Raw genomic sequence first — 15,057 nt, forward strand, 5'->3', positions numbered from 1 at the left:
TCAGCACGTTGGCTGAGGCTGGGGTCCACACACTGCAGCTGAAATGTATTTATTTATTTAATTAATATTGCATTTATATCCCACCTTTCCTCCAAGTTGTTCAAGGTCCCCCCCTTTCCATGTTATCCTTACACCAACCCTGTGAGATAGGTCAGCTGAGAGACTGTGTCTGGTCCAAGGTGACCCAGGGAGTTTCATGGCTGCGTGGGGATTGGAACCTGGATCTTAGTCCAACACTGTAACCCACTGGTGTTGGGGGATAGGACTGTACATCTTCATACTGGGGGGGGAGGGGAATACCAATTTGATTGGACCTTTGCATTAAGAAAAGAAAGCAACACCTCCCTGTTTGCAGGGATTTTTTCATAGAAAGGGATATTTGGAGATGTGATTTTTGCCATGCACCATTTTTCAATTAAAAGAGACTAAAATTGCAATGGGGGGTTCACAAACTTTTTTGAGCTTACAAAGGGGGTCCTGTACTCATAAAGGTTGGGAACCACTGTTCTAAATAGCTATTGTATTGAGAGAAGAAAAGGTTTGGTTCCCTTTGCAAGGTTTTGGTATATAGTGTGGTAAACGAATTTTCTTGCTTTTTATGGGCTTTTCCATAGAGCTTATTTTTACTGTTAATTTTTTCTTTTAAAACATTTTTTTTCAGACTTGCTCTCTGCACCTTACTCACATGCATAGTTCAGAGCTGGTCTGTTGAAAAAGAAGGTGTTGTTGGTTAAGGTATCTGCCATCGAGGAAAGGACAACTGTACAGTAGCTGATCTGCAAAGGAAATTGTTTCAGTATCAATACATATTATTGTTGTTGTTGTATGTATATATATATATATACTACTTATATGCAAAAATGACTCCTAAGTAGTTTACAACATAAAATCAGTTATAAAATATATAAATAAAATACCCATTTACAATTAAGTCAAAACAAACCATACTTAATAAAAATATAAAATAAAAAACCTGTTAAAAACATGACAATTAAAACAATTAAAAACCAGCAAACCAGTTAATGAAATCAGGTTAAGTGCATTTTACCATTAAAATAATACATTGGCATTAGCAGCATTCTTACTTGTGATTCCAAAGACTGAAGCCGTTTCTCTTGCTCTTTCAGACCATTAAAATACTTGGAAAAATTGTTCACCCTGTTTAAAAATATATAAATATCAAAATTACAGTGAGCAAAGAAAGGCATTAGAAGAGCTTGAGTAGACGTTGTTTTGGATCATGCATGGATTAGAATCCAGGACATGTTTGGGACAATGACCACTGGGTCTATTGCAAAGGATTTAATCCAGTGAAAGTTCTGCTTTCACATAACAGTTAAAAGTGTGTAATTGGAAAGGTCAGTGGGATTGCATCTACTATTCTTCAGGACCAGCTCACATTTGCTTGTTCTGCCCCTGAGGTCCCAGTTTTTCTATTTGCAATTCTTACTCCCCAATTTCTGAGCAGTCACAAGTGTGCAAATTGTGGTGGTCATTTGTATAAGTCCTTCATGGAGACAATCGTTCATACAGTTGAGACTACCAAGCAATCACTGCCAACTTGCAAGTCCTCCAGGGGCTTTCATCTGCTTTCTTGGATGACCCCCCTCGGGGCCATTGAATGTCTGAACCAAGTCTTAGCCATTAGAAATCCATCCTATTGATCACTGCTTTACATTAGATGTGCCCAACAAACAGTTTATGTGAATGCTGTGTTCCCATAGTTCCCATGCAAAACAAATACTTGTGCCCTGTTTAATTAATGAATGCTTTGGTTAGCCATTTAATTTAGGGAAGGATCTGCATATCTTGTGTCTTAGGACCAAACTAATTCATATGATAACTAAATATACAGAGAGTGGTTTATAAAGCAGGATTGGACTGGTTGGTTTGTTTTCTTTTTAACTAAATGAAGGGTGGGTGGATTTCTAGCGCTGGAGCCAAGCTAGGGAAAACACCTTCAGACAGAGGAGCTCAGGAAGACAAGGTAGGAGAATGGATAGGTTTCACTTCCATTAGAGATGTAGGAATCTGTGAATTTGGTTTCTCTGTTTATCTATTTTCCAGTCTTCAGTTCTCCACATTTTGAAAGCAGTTTGCAATTTTTAAAAGCAAAGTACTCATGAAAATTCATCAGCATGTTGGTGTTGATTTCTCCTAATATACACAGTTGTGCATGCAATTTTGCCTAATATATTTTTTTTGCAAAGCAATTTCTCCTAATAAAATGCATTTTTGTTTGTAAAATTGAATATATTAATTTTTATTTATTTATTTATTATTTGATTTATATCCTGCCCTTCCTCCAGCAGGAGCCCAGGGCAGCAAACAAAAACACTAAAAATACTTTATAAAAACAGACTTTAAAATACATTAAAACAAAGCATCTTTAAAAACATTTCTTTAAAAAAAAGGTTTCAACACATCTTTTTTTACAAAAGGTTAAAAACATATTGGTTTTTTAAAAAAAGGTTTAAAAACATATTAAAGAGCAATTCCAGCACAGATACAGACTGGGATAAGGCCTCAAATTAACAAGCTTGTTGAAAGAGGAAGGTCTTCAATAGGTGCTGAAAATATAACAGACATGGCGCCTGTCTAACATTTAAGGGGAGGGAATTCCACAGGGTAGGTGCCACCACACTAAAGGTCTGTTTTCTATATTGAACAGTACGGACCTCATGATAAATAAAGGGATAAGATGGTCATTCAGGTATCCTGGTCCCAAGCTGTATAGGGCTTTGTACACCAAAACTAGAACCTTGAACTCGGTCCAGTAGAAAATGGGCAGCCAGTGCAATTATTTCAGCAGCAGGGTGACATGTTGCCGATACCCTGCCCCAGTAAGCAGTCTCACCGCTGCATTTTGCACCAGCTGCAGCTTCCGGAACAACCTCAAGGGCAGTCCCACATAGAGCGCATTATAGTAACCCAGCCTGGAGGTTATCGGTGCGTGGACAACAGCGGTCAGGCTATCATGGTCCAGAAATGGCCGCAGCTGTCTTACCAGCCAAAGCTGGTAAAAGGCTCTCCCAGCCACTGAGGTCACCTGGGCCTCTAGTGACAAAGATGGATCCAGCAGCACCCCCAGACAACGGACCAGTTCTTTCAGAGGGAGTACAACCCCACCCAAAGCAGGCAACTGACCAATTATCTGAACTCGGGAGCCACCAACCCACAGCGCCTCTGTCTTGCTAGGATTCAGACTCTATTGGCCCTCATTCAGCCCACCACCGAGTCCAGGCAGTGGTCCAGGGCTTGCATGGCCTCTCCTGATTCAGATGTTACAGAGAAATAGAGCTGGGTATCACCACTGTACTACTGACACCTTGCCCCAAATCTGATGACCGCTCCCAAGGGCTTCATATAGATGTTAAACAGAATCGGGGACAAGATGGTACTCTCCGGCACCCCACAGCACAACTACCAGGGGCCCAAAAAACAATCAACCCATGCTATTCTCTGAAAATGACCTTGGAGATAGGATCAGAACCACTGTAAAATGGTGCCTCCGATACCCATCTCACCAAGTCAGCCCAGAAGGATACCATGGTCAGTGGTATCAAAAGCCACTGAGAGATCAATTAAGAGTAACAGGGTTGCACTCTCCCTGTCCGTCTCCCGATAAAGGTCATCCATCAGGGCAACCAAGGCCAATTCAGTCCCATAACCAGGCCTGAACCCAGACTGGAATAGGTCAAGATAGTATGTTTCATCCAAGAGTACGTGCAATTGCTACGCCACAACCCTCAATCACCCTCCCTAAGAAGGGGATATTTGCAACTGGTCGGTAATTGTTGCAGACATGGTCCATAGTGGGCTTTTTCAGGAGCGGTCAAATCACCGCCTATTTCAGGGTGGCTGGAACCACTCCCTCCCGCAATGATGCGTTGACCACACCCTGGATCCACTCGGTCAACCCCCCACAGCAAGCTTTAATAAGCCAAGAAGGGCAAGGGTCAAGAGGACACATTGCTGGCCACATCATCGCAAGCACCTTGTCTACGTCATCAAGCCACATCAAACTGAAACGGTTCCCAAGAAGTTGCAGCAGACGTTGCACTGGACACCTCATTCGGGAGTACAGTAGATGCAGATGGGGCATCAAGACAGCTACAGAGGCGAGCAACTTTACCTTCAAAGTGCATTGCAACAATTCACAGTGGGCTTCCAAAGGGTCTAAACTCCATTTCCTGGAGTTGATATTAACAGACCCCTGATGATAAGGAAAAGCTCCACTGGACGGCTACTTGAGGATGCAATGGAGGCAGAGAAGTGGGCCTTCTTTGCTGCCCTTACCACCACACAGTAGGCACGGTTATGATGTTTTACTTGTGCCCGATCAGCCTCACAGTATGTCTTTCGCCACGTGCACTCTAGCCGTCATCCAGCCTGTTTCATTGCCCTTAGCTCACTGGTGTACCAAGGTGCAGACCGGGCTCCACAATGCTGGTGAGAGCATTCGGGAGAAACCATTTCAAGAGCCCTAAGCGCCTCGCTGTTCCACAGCGTGACAAGGCTTCAGCAGGGTCATCTGCTCAATCTACTGGGAACTCCCCCAGGGCATTCAGGAATCCTGTGGATTCCATTAGTCTCTGGGGGCAGACCATCTTAATCTGTCCACCACCCCTGCAGGGAAGGATCGGAGCCATAAGTCTGAACTTCACCAGGAAGTGGTCTGAGTATGACAATGGGGTGACATTCATCCCCCTATCTCCAGACTACCCCTTCCTCCATCTGGAGCAAAAACCAAGTTGAGGATGTGCCCTGCCGTATGTGTTGGGCTGTTGACAACTTGAGACAGCCCCATGGTTGTCATGGAGGCCATGAAGTCCCAAGCTGGAACGCTAGAGGCAGTCTCAGCATGGACATTGAAATCATCCAGCACTATCATTCTGGGCTCCTCCAATACCACAGCTGAGATGGCCTCAGCCAGCTCAGTCAGAGAAGTTGCTGGGCAGCAGGGTACACCAGCAGCAACCCTAGTTTACTGTCTCCTTGGCCCAACCACAGGCGGAGGCCCTCACGGCCAGCTCCAAGACAGATTGGTCTCTTGGTGACAGAGATGGAAGTTCTGTAGACCACAGCAACTCCTCACCCCCATCCCTGCAGCCTGTGCTGATGTTGTATCCAGGTGGGCAAAGCTGGGTCAGATCAACTCCTCCCAGCTCACCCACCCAGGTCTCAGTAATGCACACCAAATCGGCATCTTCATCCACAATCAAATTATGGATGAGAGTGTTCTTATTGTGTACCAATCTGGCGTTAAACAACAACACACACAGTCCAGTGGGCACTGCAGATGAGCAACGAGGAACCCCTCCATGAGAGGAGTGGCAGCAAGGAACAAGGCGTAGATAGCATTGCCCCCATCTTCTATGGTAAGTCACCACCTCCCCATGGCTATACTTCCCTCTACCCATGATTACTGAAATTGGGGTGGCATCACCCATGCCCCTCCTTACTAAGACTCCTAAACATCTGATATGGACCCAACAAGAGCCCACCAACAAAACCTACCTGAGCCAATTATCCCAGTAGACCTCTGCGAGAATTAGGAACAGTAAGACCCACTCTATATTTTTCACACCGGGCACATCTACTCACCCCCCCATCTCACACCTAGGGAGGACCAGCCTTCTGCCAGTTACAGACTGTCACTCTGAAGGCATCTAGCAATTTTCTCCTATCATTCAGTTCACTGCACAGGCTCTCGCCCTGCGCAGGAACTACACATAAGCCATACACCCTCCCCACTACCAATCTCCTCCAGATTGGTTAGAAAAAAGACTGAAAAAAATAGAAGAGGGTAGCTCCCTCGCCCTTGGGACTCCCTAAGGGGCTCCCCAAGGGCAGCTGGGCTTTTATGCCTTCTGACCCAGCCAGATGCAGATGCAAGAGGCTGCCTCTCTCTGAAGCAGGGGTCAGGCAGGGGGTCCCAGTCCTTGCAGCACTTGCCAGGGACTTCAGTTGTCTCAAAAGACAGCAACCCACAGGAGCAAGCAGCAAGCACCCAGATGCTCAGATACTCACTCCCAGGGCAGGTCTTCTTCAATCCCCCTAGTGCTGCAGCTATTCACACTTTACCCTAGTATATGCATCTGTGTACACATTACATGGCTGGAGAACTGCACTGCAAAATACAGAGAAGTGCAACTTTCAAAAGATGGTAGTGTTTCAATTCATGTATTTCAGAATGTGTGAATTAGGTAGGCTCACCTTTAAATGGGAACTGAATTGAAATTCTCCCCCATTCCTAACTCCCTCTTTCCATGCTCTGTTAGAAAATAAGCACCACCCACCCCGCTTTATAACCAAGTCAATGCTCACATGCTTAATAAACACACACATGCTCACATCTAGGCCTTCAATGAGCATCAAAACACAGGTTTAGAAGTCTTCATCCATATATACTTACTTGTCTGACATTTTCTTTAGCCTTTCTTCACTGCTTTCTTTTTTCTTTGTTTCCAGATTTGCCAGGTAGTTTTCTTTTTGTAGCACTTCCCAGGTTATGATTTTTTTATCTAGACCTCCTGGCAGATCTCTTTCTACAAGAAATAAAGAATAGAACAAAAGGCGCAATGTGCTTAAGTATCAGGGTTGCATGTGTGTGTGTGTGTGTGTGTGTGTGTTTTAGTTCTAGGCCATGAGCTAGAAAACCCTGAATGCATCTGAAAGATGTGTGCCCACTTTATCAGTCATGGAGCAACCTCATATACCCACTTGATGTGGTGGGTGCTATGAGAGGTAATAGATGATAGTTCCAATCATCTATTAGAATGGAATCATACAGAATGCGGCAACTGTAAATAAAACATACCAATTCCCCATTCTTAACACTCAAATCCAAACTTTTGTAATGCTAAAAAAAATTAGACAACATTGTATTCTCTAATGCCGATTGCTACCTCCTTCAGTAATCTGCATCTTTAAAAATATATATTAGTAACTCAAAATTAATTATTTAGAAGGCATATTTAATTGCTGTTGCAGAAAATTGATTTTTGAGAGTAGCTTTATTCAGAAACTGAAACTTTCTTAACAATTCACATCACCTATAATGTAATTCTCTTTATTGGAAACAGTACACACGTTCATCTGTGAATCATCATGCACATGTGGCCCAGCCCTCAGATTGTTCTGAACATCTCCTTATCATGACCTCTTTGATTATAGTCTTACCTAGATGCTCTTTTTTGTGCTCTGTCTTCTTAAGGACCCGTCTAAGAAACAGTTTTATGTGGTCAATAATTATAAAGGGAGGGGCAAATGCAGGCCGGCCATGGTATTCCACAATCAAGTTGTAACGTTGAAATTTCCAGAAGATGTCTGCATTTCCCTGAACAACTTGAAAAGTGTAACTTGAAAAGAAAAAAGTCACACTAACATATCTCTAATAAAATCCAGATTTCCAAATACATAAAGTACTTAGGGTTGTATTCAACTAAGTCCTACAGACCCATTAATATTGATGAACCATCATGTCCATTGTCAATGGGCCTACTCTGAGTAGGAGTAGCAATGAATACCACCCTTAATGTTTTTTCTAATTAAAGTAAAAGAGTACCAATTTTTTCTCAGCCAAAACCCATGCACAATTACCTTCCTTCGGACAGTGAACAATTTTGCATTCTGGTGAAGCCAAAATAAAATCTGCATTTTCTTGTATATTCTGCTTATAATATGAATTTTGATTTGATTAGAAGGTCTGGGTATTGAGTTTGGTCAAAGCCAATGTCAAGATACACCCTTGTTGTCATTCTCCAAAGCAGTAAGTTTTTCATGGTGCCATATTGCACAGATATGCTTTGTAATGCAGGGCACCATGCCACCATTTTCTGGTCGTTATATTTATTCATTTAAGCTATTTTACACGACTTAATCACCAAAGTTTCTAAGCGATGTACATAAAAATTACAAAAAGCATATAATGAGAAAAACGGGTAAATTAATCAAAAGCAGGAAACTTCCTTATGATGGCTGCTGGAATAGAAAGGCCTTTGTCACACCCCTAAATTCAACATGGAAGAGGCTCATCTGATCTCAGCTGGGAGGGAGTTTCACAAAATTGGGTCCAGAATACCAAATCCATGGCTTTTGGTAGATACGAGTCATGCATCTGAGCCATGGGGGACCACTAACACAGACACCCTCAAAATCCTAGTGATCTGGCAGAAGGAAGAGTCAGAAGTAACCAAGAAATATCTCCCAATACCAATATCTTGTTCATCAGCTCTTTTTCCATTTTTAGCACCATTATTTAGTGGCTTTTACAGTAGAATGCATCCAAATGTATAAGTACCTACATTTAGCAGTTGGAAACAACTGTTTTAAAGTATCTACAGATTACTATACTTTAACCCAGGCTTTCCCAACCGCTGCATCCCCAGATGTTGTTGGACTACAACTCCCATCAGCCCCAGCCAGCATAGCCAATAGTCAGGGATGATGGGAAATGTAGTCCAGCAACATCTGGGAACCCAAAGGTTGGGAAAGGCTGCTTTAACCTGTATTTGCTTCAGTTTTGTAGTGGGTGTCACTCAGCTTTACAATAGGCAAGACTAACTTTTCTTCCACTTGCTTGGTGAAAACATGCTTCATGTCCACCAAGGAAAAGCATTCCACCCAATGACGGAGGGAAGGGTCATGTAAGCACAATGTTCCTCAGCAGGTCAAGCCATTCAGTGGACTCCCAACTTGGATATAATGCTTCCTCCCGGTCACCCGGAGCTAATGGCTGACCTGAAAGCAACTGATTAGTTGAACAGAGTGAATCAACTGAGCTGCACTGTGTGTGCGTGTGCACACTGAGCACATACCCCTCATCTGCACGGGGTTCTGCTTGGTCAGCTGCACCCAGATCATGGAGGGTACTTTCACTGGTGTTTGATGGACTTCAGTATAAGTATAATGATAAAGGTATGCTTCACCAAGACAAAATGTCCAGACTCTCACAGAGTAAAGAAATAGCACTGGGCCCTTCGCTTCAAGGGAATATAATGTTAAATTCATAGATTATCACCACGGGTAGCATTAGTAACTTCCAGTCTGACCACATGCACAAATGAGCAGGTACATATCTGCATTCTTATTAAAAATATAAATACTGCAAATTTCAAATATTTACAGTCTGGACTGGATCAGAGTTGCCCTTCCATATGTGGAACATTTCCTTCCATTAATGGATGGGACCAAGATTCCGTGGAGGTTCCTTGCTGGACAGAAGAGGCAATGTCTTCCCCTCCCCCTGCTACCTCCCACACTGTCCTGGAGGTTCCTCAACCACCAGCACAGCTTTTCAGGGAGCACAGTGAACTGTAGAAGGAAGGCTGAACTTTCAAAAAAATGCTTTCTCCAGCAGGAAGGTGCCATGGGTGAAGTTCTGCCCATGGGTAGTATGAAGCCATTGTCTTTAAATATATTTAATATTATATTCAAATACTATCATATCTTTATAGTGTGATAATAATGTTGATGTTTATTTATCCTGGCCCCTGGTGCATCAGGCTTTTTATATACACTTAGCAAAGTGAAAGCTTCTATCTTAAAAAGTCCCCCCCATGTATTCTAAATAATTTATATATATTGAACTGAATTCTGCAGTAGAAATGAACAGATTGCTTTCTTTGTCATGTTCTGGTTATAATCAGAGAAAGCAATAATCTTTTCTAGCCCAGTCTGGAGTAAATCAGCTGCAACCCAACTATTCTATTTTAAATGGCTTGTGAATAACACTGACTGTATTAGCAGTTATTCTGCTGAGAAAGCAGGACACATCAAAGTTCCAGTGGAACAAAGGCAATTAAGTACATCATTTAGTGTGCCAATGGGGCTTAGGTATACTAGGGATTTTCTTTTGATTGCATATGCAGAATGAAGATAGCCATCAATGCCTATCCATGTACATGCTTTTATCGTTCATATATTTAACCAGTTATGGTTGAATAAAAGGTCCTTTCTATTTTCTTGTCTTCCCTCATTTTATAGTAGCTGAAGTAATACTTGCCTGAACATGGCAATCAAGAGATTCATAAGCAGCACATTTGTAACTAGTAGGAAAATGACTAAGAGGACTATGACAAGCCAATTGGCATAGACATTTGGGCACAACAATGCATTCTCCGTCAGGTTCCCCATTGGACTGGATGTGCAATTTCCAAAATTCATGCGAGATGCTGTAGTGAAGAAAAAACAAATTAATTGTCCCTTTAGGAAGCTACCATTTGCTAGACCTGTTCACTGTACATGCTGTTCTCTAGCTTTCTGCTGTTCAATTTTTTTTTTGCAGTTCCACTGCTTAAGGTATGCTTAATTTTCATCATTCCAGAATTATCACACCGGATTATCCCATCAGTTACCAAGAGGGCACTGCAAGCACCACAATATGGTTGACTCAACACACAACCCACCAAGAACATATATGAATTTTGCACAAAATTTAAGCAAAGGGGAGGGGAGTTCAACGACATGTGGCAACATAGGCTGCAGGATCCAACTAACAGCACTCCCCCCCTCCCCGCACCATCCCCAGATCTGCTCTGGAGGGTTGGAGAGAAACCCAGGACAGATATGGAGCATGCACAGAGGGAAAGTTTCATTACACACGAGGGAATCCTTATGCTGATAGAATGAGTTACTTAGAGCTACATTGCATACAGAATGGAAAATGGAACAGAACAGATTTTTTTAATAGCCTGGCCTACTCCTTCACAATAAACCTCAACATAACATGCAGAAATCACAAGGCAGAGATTTTCAAGTGTAGAGATAAACATGACCACCTGCTGATGTGTGTTCTTAAAAGTACAAAATACAGCAATGCTCAGTTGTAGTAGGAACATTTGTTGAGCTAAAGTACAACGATGCTTGGGGGCAATTCTCATGGTAGAAAAGGTGTTCCTGGCAGGTTATGCCTTAGTTGCTTTCTCTTGTCATCCAAGCATAAGACCACAGCAATAACAGGTATTTCAATTAATTAAACTTACAGTCTATTTCATCCAGGGGGATCTGTCCAAATATGTGAAGATAGGGACGATAGAGCACCCTTCTGAAGATCCATTCAGCTCGACTGTCATCAGGATGCAGCAAGGCTTGTGTGGTCACACCATAGGCAATGAGCCAAACGCTCAGGAAAAAGAGGAAAAAGAAAACATCCTTCATCTGTAAAAGGAATGCAGAACTAAAGTAAGAAACCAATACATAGAGTAGGAGGTAATTAAGGGATTTTGTGCCTGAGACTGTCCATTTGACAGTACTTCTCAAATACCATGTCTATATTGAATCGGGGCAAGATTGGATGGACAATTATGTGTTACCTGCATGCCATAACGATTCAGTGAATTGGTAGGAAGTAGTACCAAACTGGTCCCAAGCCAGCTCCATATTGAGCAAGTGTCTTTCTTTCTGTTCAATCCAATAAGTGTTGTGAGGGCACTTTATTACTTTTACAACTTCCAGCCTGTGTGCCACATTAGGTCCATTAGGGATCTAATGTACCTTTGAGAATGCATGTGAGTGCCTTTCATTTGCCACTGTGTAACTGCAAGTCTGCACGTACCCATACTCATGATTTCTTGACAATTTACATCCCACCCAGGTAAAGACTTGACATGATGTAACCCAATGAATATTACTGACAAGAGTTTAACTCCATGCAGTCTGCAAGGAACCTATTGCTGCTGCTATCCACATCGGCTGTTTTATGTAATACTGTGCACAATTTGTTTTCATGTGTCTGTGAAATCCTGTACTTACCATTCTCTCCACAATTATGATCTTGGGGCCCAGTTGTTTATGAATGGCAAAAATATGTATGAGTCTGAGAGTGAACACCATAAAATCAATAGCTAGTACTGTGCGACCATCTTGAAAGGTTGATCTAAACATTCTGGGGCAAACAAAATACGTAAGAAAATATGAGCTGACTCCCTCAGTTCAGTTTCAGTAACTTTGTTTATGAAATGGTATATACCCTAAATAAATAAATAAAGCTCTTGAAACTACAAACCTGCAGGTAACTCCAATGATGAACAAAAAGATGGCCACCATATCACACTTGTTCCAGTTATCTTCTACATACAATTTGATTTTTTTCATTAAATTCATATCTTCATCAGTGAAAAAACTCTGTAAGTTAACAGCATTTATTATTTGTTACTATTATGTTAAGCACTTACATGTCACATTAACTTAACATTCCAAAAGTAATTTGAATTAGAAATGTATTGTTAACAAGAATGCCATTGTGTCAAGTGAAATTGCTTTCTCTTTAGGCTTCTATACATCTTCATAGCTAAATATACATCTTTAATGGGCATTGATGGCTGGTGGTGACTAGCTATAGTTCAAACAGCCTACTTGAGTGAGGGACAGAGTAAGAGAAAAATGGCAGGTATAATGTGGCTAGCAAAGGAGAAAGATTGTGCAGGTCATTTCCAGACAACTTGCTAACTGAACAGTCATCCTGATTTGTTTGTGGGGAGGTTATATAAATATTGTGTCAAACAATTGTTATCCCAGATGTTCCAGTCCCATCATTTTCCTTACTGCAAAAAAGATCTGTTTTTTACAGGGTTGTTGTGAAAGAGCCTAAACGTACTTTAACTCTGCAACCAGAATTTGCCAGCAGTATGTGACTGAATTCCACAAAACAGCAGCAATCTAGAAATGGCCTAAGTTGTAGAACTGACAAGAAGAAGCTTTAGGAAATACTTTTTTGTTGCTTTGAGGGGAACTAATGCTGCCTAGTTAGACCAGCACTGCCTGTCTGATCCTTTCAAGCTCCCCCCACCCAATCCAATGTAAAATACATATTCCAAAAAGACCTCTGTCCTATTAGGGCAGATGTACCCTGATGCAGACTTCCAAACACATATCCCTAGCTGGATGGAGGATCATGTGCACAAATGTGTATACACAAATGTGTGTGTTGCAGATGTGATTTCCCAGCCTCAACCAGTAAGATTTAGTAGTGTAGCTGAGAGCTATATAGTAGGTTACTGACCTGTCGGATTTCTTCCAAGACCAAAGTAAAAACCCAGAAGTAAAGAACAATCTCCTGGATGGATGGACCTTTCGGCGGGGGTGGTTTAAAATCTACTAAGAGGACATAGGCAAACAGAAAGAGAAAGGCAAAGTACATGATAACGTTTCCCATAAATACTGTGACAGGGGCAGTCCAGAATTTCTTCCATCGGGTAAACACAAATGTTGCACGTGCTACATTTTCAGAAATAATATGTGCTTCTAATTTGGCATCTCCCCTGGAAGAAAGAAGAAAGTACTGTTTGGTTTGCATTTCTGAACAATTCAGTGGGATTTACTCCTGTGCAATTATGCTTAGGATAGGTGAGACCTAGGGGAGGGGCAGGAGGGAGGGGGAGGGGAGGAAATTTGATGAATGGGCACTAGGCAGAGGGGAAGCCCCTTTCCTTTCCAAAAGAAAAACATTGTGAACAGTATCATTGCTTTTCGGGGGGGGGCACCTTTTCATTCTACAGCAGGCACATGTCTTCCCACACAAATTTAAACTAAAGCTGTCCCTGGCTACACCCAGAGCAGACCTTTATTTCAGACAGTCATGGCTTCTCCCAAAGAATCCTGGGAAGTGTAGTTAGTGAAGGGTGCTGAGAGTTCCAAGGAGATGCCCTGTTCCTCTCAAAGAGCTTCAATCAGAATGGCTGACTGTTAAACCACTCTGGCCACTGGAGCTGTCAGGGGAATAAGTCTCCTCTCAGCACCCTTCACAAACTACACTTCCCAGGAGTCTCTGAGGGAAGCCATGACCGTCTCAAGTGAAATAAAGGTGTGTGGGAGTGGCCTCTTAGTTAGGCAAGTCCAGGAGTTGTGAGTCTGGCTTTTACAATACTGACAGTTGATTCTTAGTGAGCATGCCCAGCCTTATTAACTTCAATGCTAAATTTCTTAAATTAATTAAAAATCAGCCAGGCATTTTTTTAACTTTTAAACAGCAGAAGATTAAGGTTAGAGTATGAGGCAAGGTCAGTAATAAGATTACAGGTATTCTGTGAATATGGCTGATTTTTTAATTAATTTCAACAAACTATGAGAACTCTGACAGAAAAAAGTCCAAAAGGGGTGTTTTTTTCTCTCTCTTTGTACACTTTGAACTCTCAATTCTCTCTGACTGTTTTGTGTATCACCATGAAAATTGAGAGGCTTGTTAAGCAAGCGTTTCTGAGTTCAGGACTATAAGTTTTGAGATGAGCTTCTGAGAATGGCATGGAGGGTATTTTCAATTTAACATTGCAGAATGTGAAAAATCCACTCTTGTGGCTGTATAATGTTATGTTACGGTTTGTTTCTATGCTACCGTTTGGCCAAAAAGGCCCTCAAGGTGGCTCACAAAAAATAAACACAAATACAAAATACACATCAGAAAAGAACAATAAATTTTGCAAAAATTAAATAACAAAATATTAACATTATTAAAAAGCAACAGCATCAGCTTTCAGTAACAATACAATAACCATCAGTACTTTCCTAATGTTATGACAATGTCTACTAGTTCTTACATCAATGCGTTGACATCAAATTATGAGACCACTGAAAGAAAAAAGTCCAACAGGGGTCTTGATTTTTTTACTTGCATTTCAAACTTTAAAGTCTGGATTCCCTCTGAGTATTTTGTGTATCGTCATGAAAACTTACGAGGTTGTTAAGCAAACGTTTCTGAGATCAGGACTATAAATCTTGTAAGATTTTGTTTTGAAATGAGCTTATGGGAAGCAGCAGAATGGCATGAGGGGTATTTTCAATTTAACATGGCGGATTGTGAAAAATTCATGTTGGCTATAGTACACAGCCACTCTCATGGCCATATAATTTACATCTAAACTGTCTATCACCTATCATACCCCCAAGCATAATTATTCACATTTTTAACCCCACTCTTCAACCAAAAATGCTATCTATGTGATTTACAACTAAACAAATAATAAAACAAGAATAGGCCCTGCACTCAGGCTTACTATATAAAAGAAACAACAGAAAGGCAAAAAGGGAGAAGAAAAACAAACTGAGTCAGCAGATCTC

At 41.6% G+C, this 15,057-nt stretch overlaps 1 protein-coding gene across 1 annotated transcript in view; it reads right to left on the reverse strand.

The window, feature by feature from the left end:
• The window catches only part of TRPM5 (transient receptor potential cation channel subfamily M member 5), a 58,525-nt gene that overhangs the window by 3,596 nt on the left and 39,872 nt on the right, over window positions 1-15,057 (reverse strand). Inside the window, exons 16-24 of the mRNA XM_061612770.1 lie at window positions 13,007-13,265; window positions 12,011-12,129; window positions 11,758-11,890; window positions 10,989-11,163; window positions 10,010-10,178; window positions 7,186-7,364; window positions 6,419-6,551; window positions 1,086-1,158; window positions 686-776 (exon numbers count right to left, since the gene is read on the reverse strand). Of these exons, the coding sequence (XP_061468754.1) occupies window positions 686-776; window positions 1,086-1,158; window positions 6,419-6,551; window positions 7,186-7,364; window positions 10,010-10,178; window positions 10,989-11,163; window positions 11,758-11,890; window positions 12,011-12,129; window positions 13,007-13,265 (1,331 nt within the window). The remainder of the gene's footprint in view (window positions 1-685; window positions 777-1,085; window positions 1,159-6,418; window positions 6,552-7,185; window positions 7,365-10,009; window positions 10,179-10,988; window positions 11,164-11,757; window positions 11,891-12,010; window positions 12,130-13,006; window positions 13,266-15,057) is intronic.

Source organism: Rhineura floridana, chromosome 2 (genome assembly GCF_030035675.1).
Source record: "Rhineura floridana isolate rRhiFlo1 chromosome 2, rRhiFlo1.hap2, whole genome shotgun sequence".
NCBI lineage: Eukaryota > Metazoa > Chordata > Lepidosauria > Squamata > Rhineuridae > Rhineura > Rhineura floridana.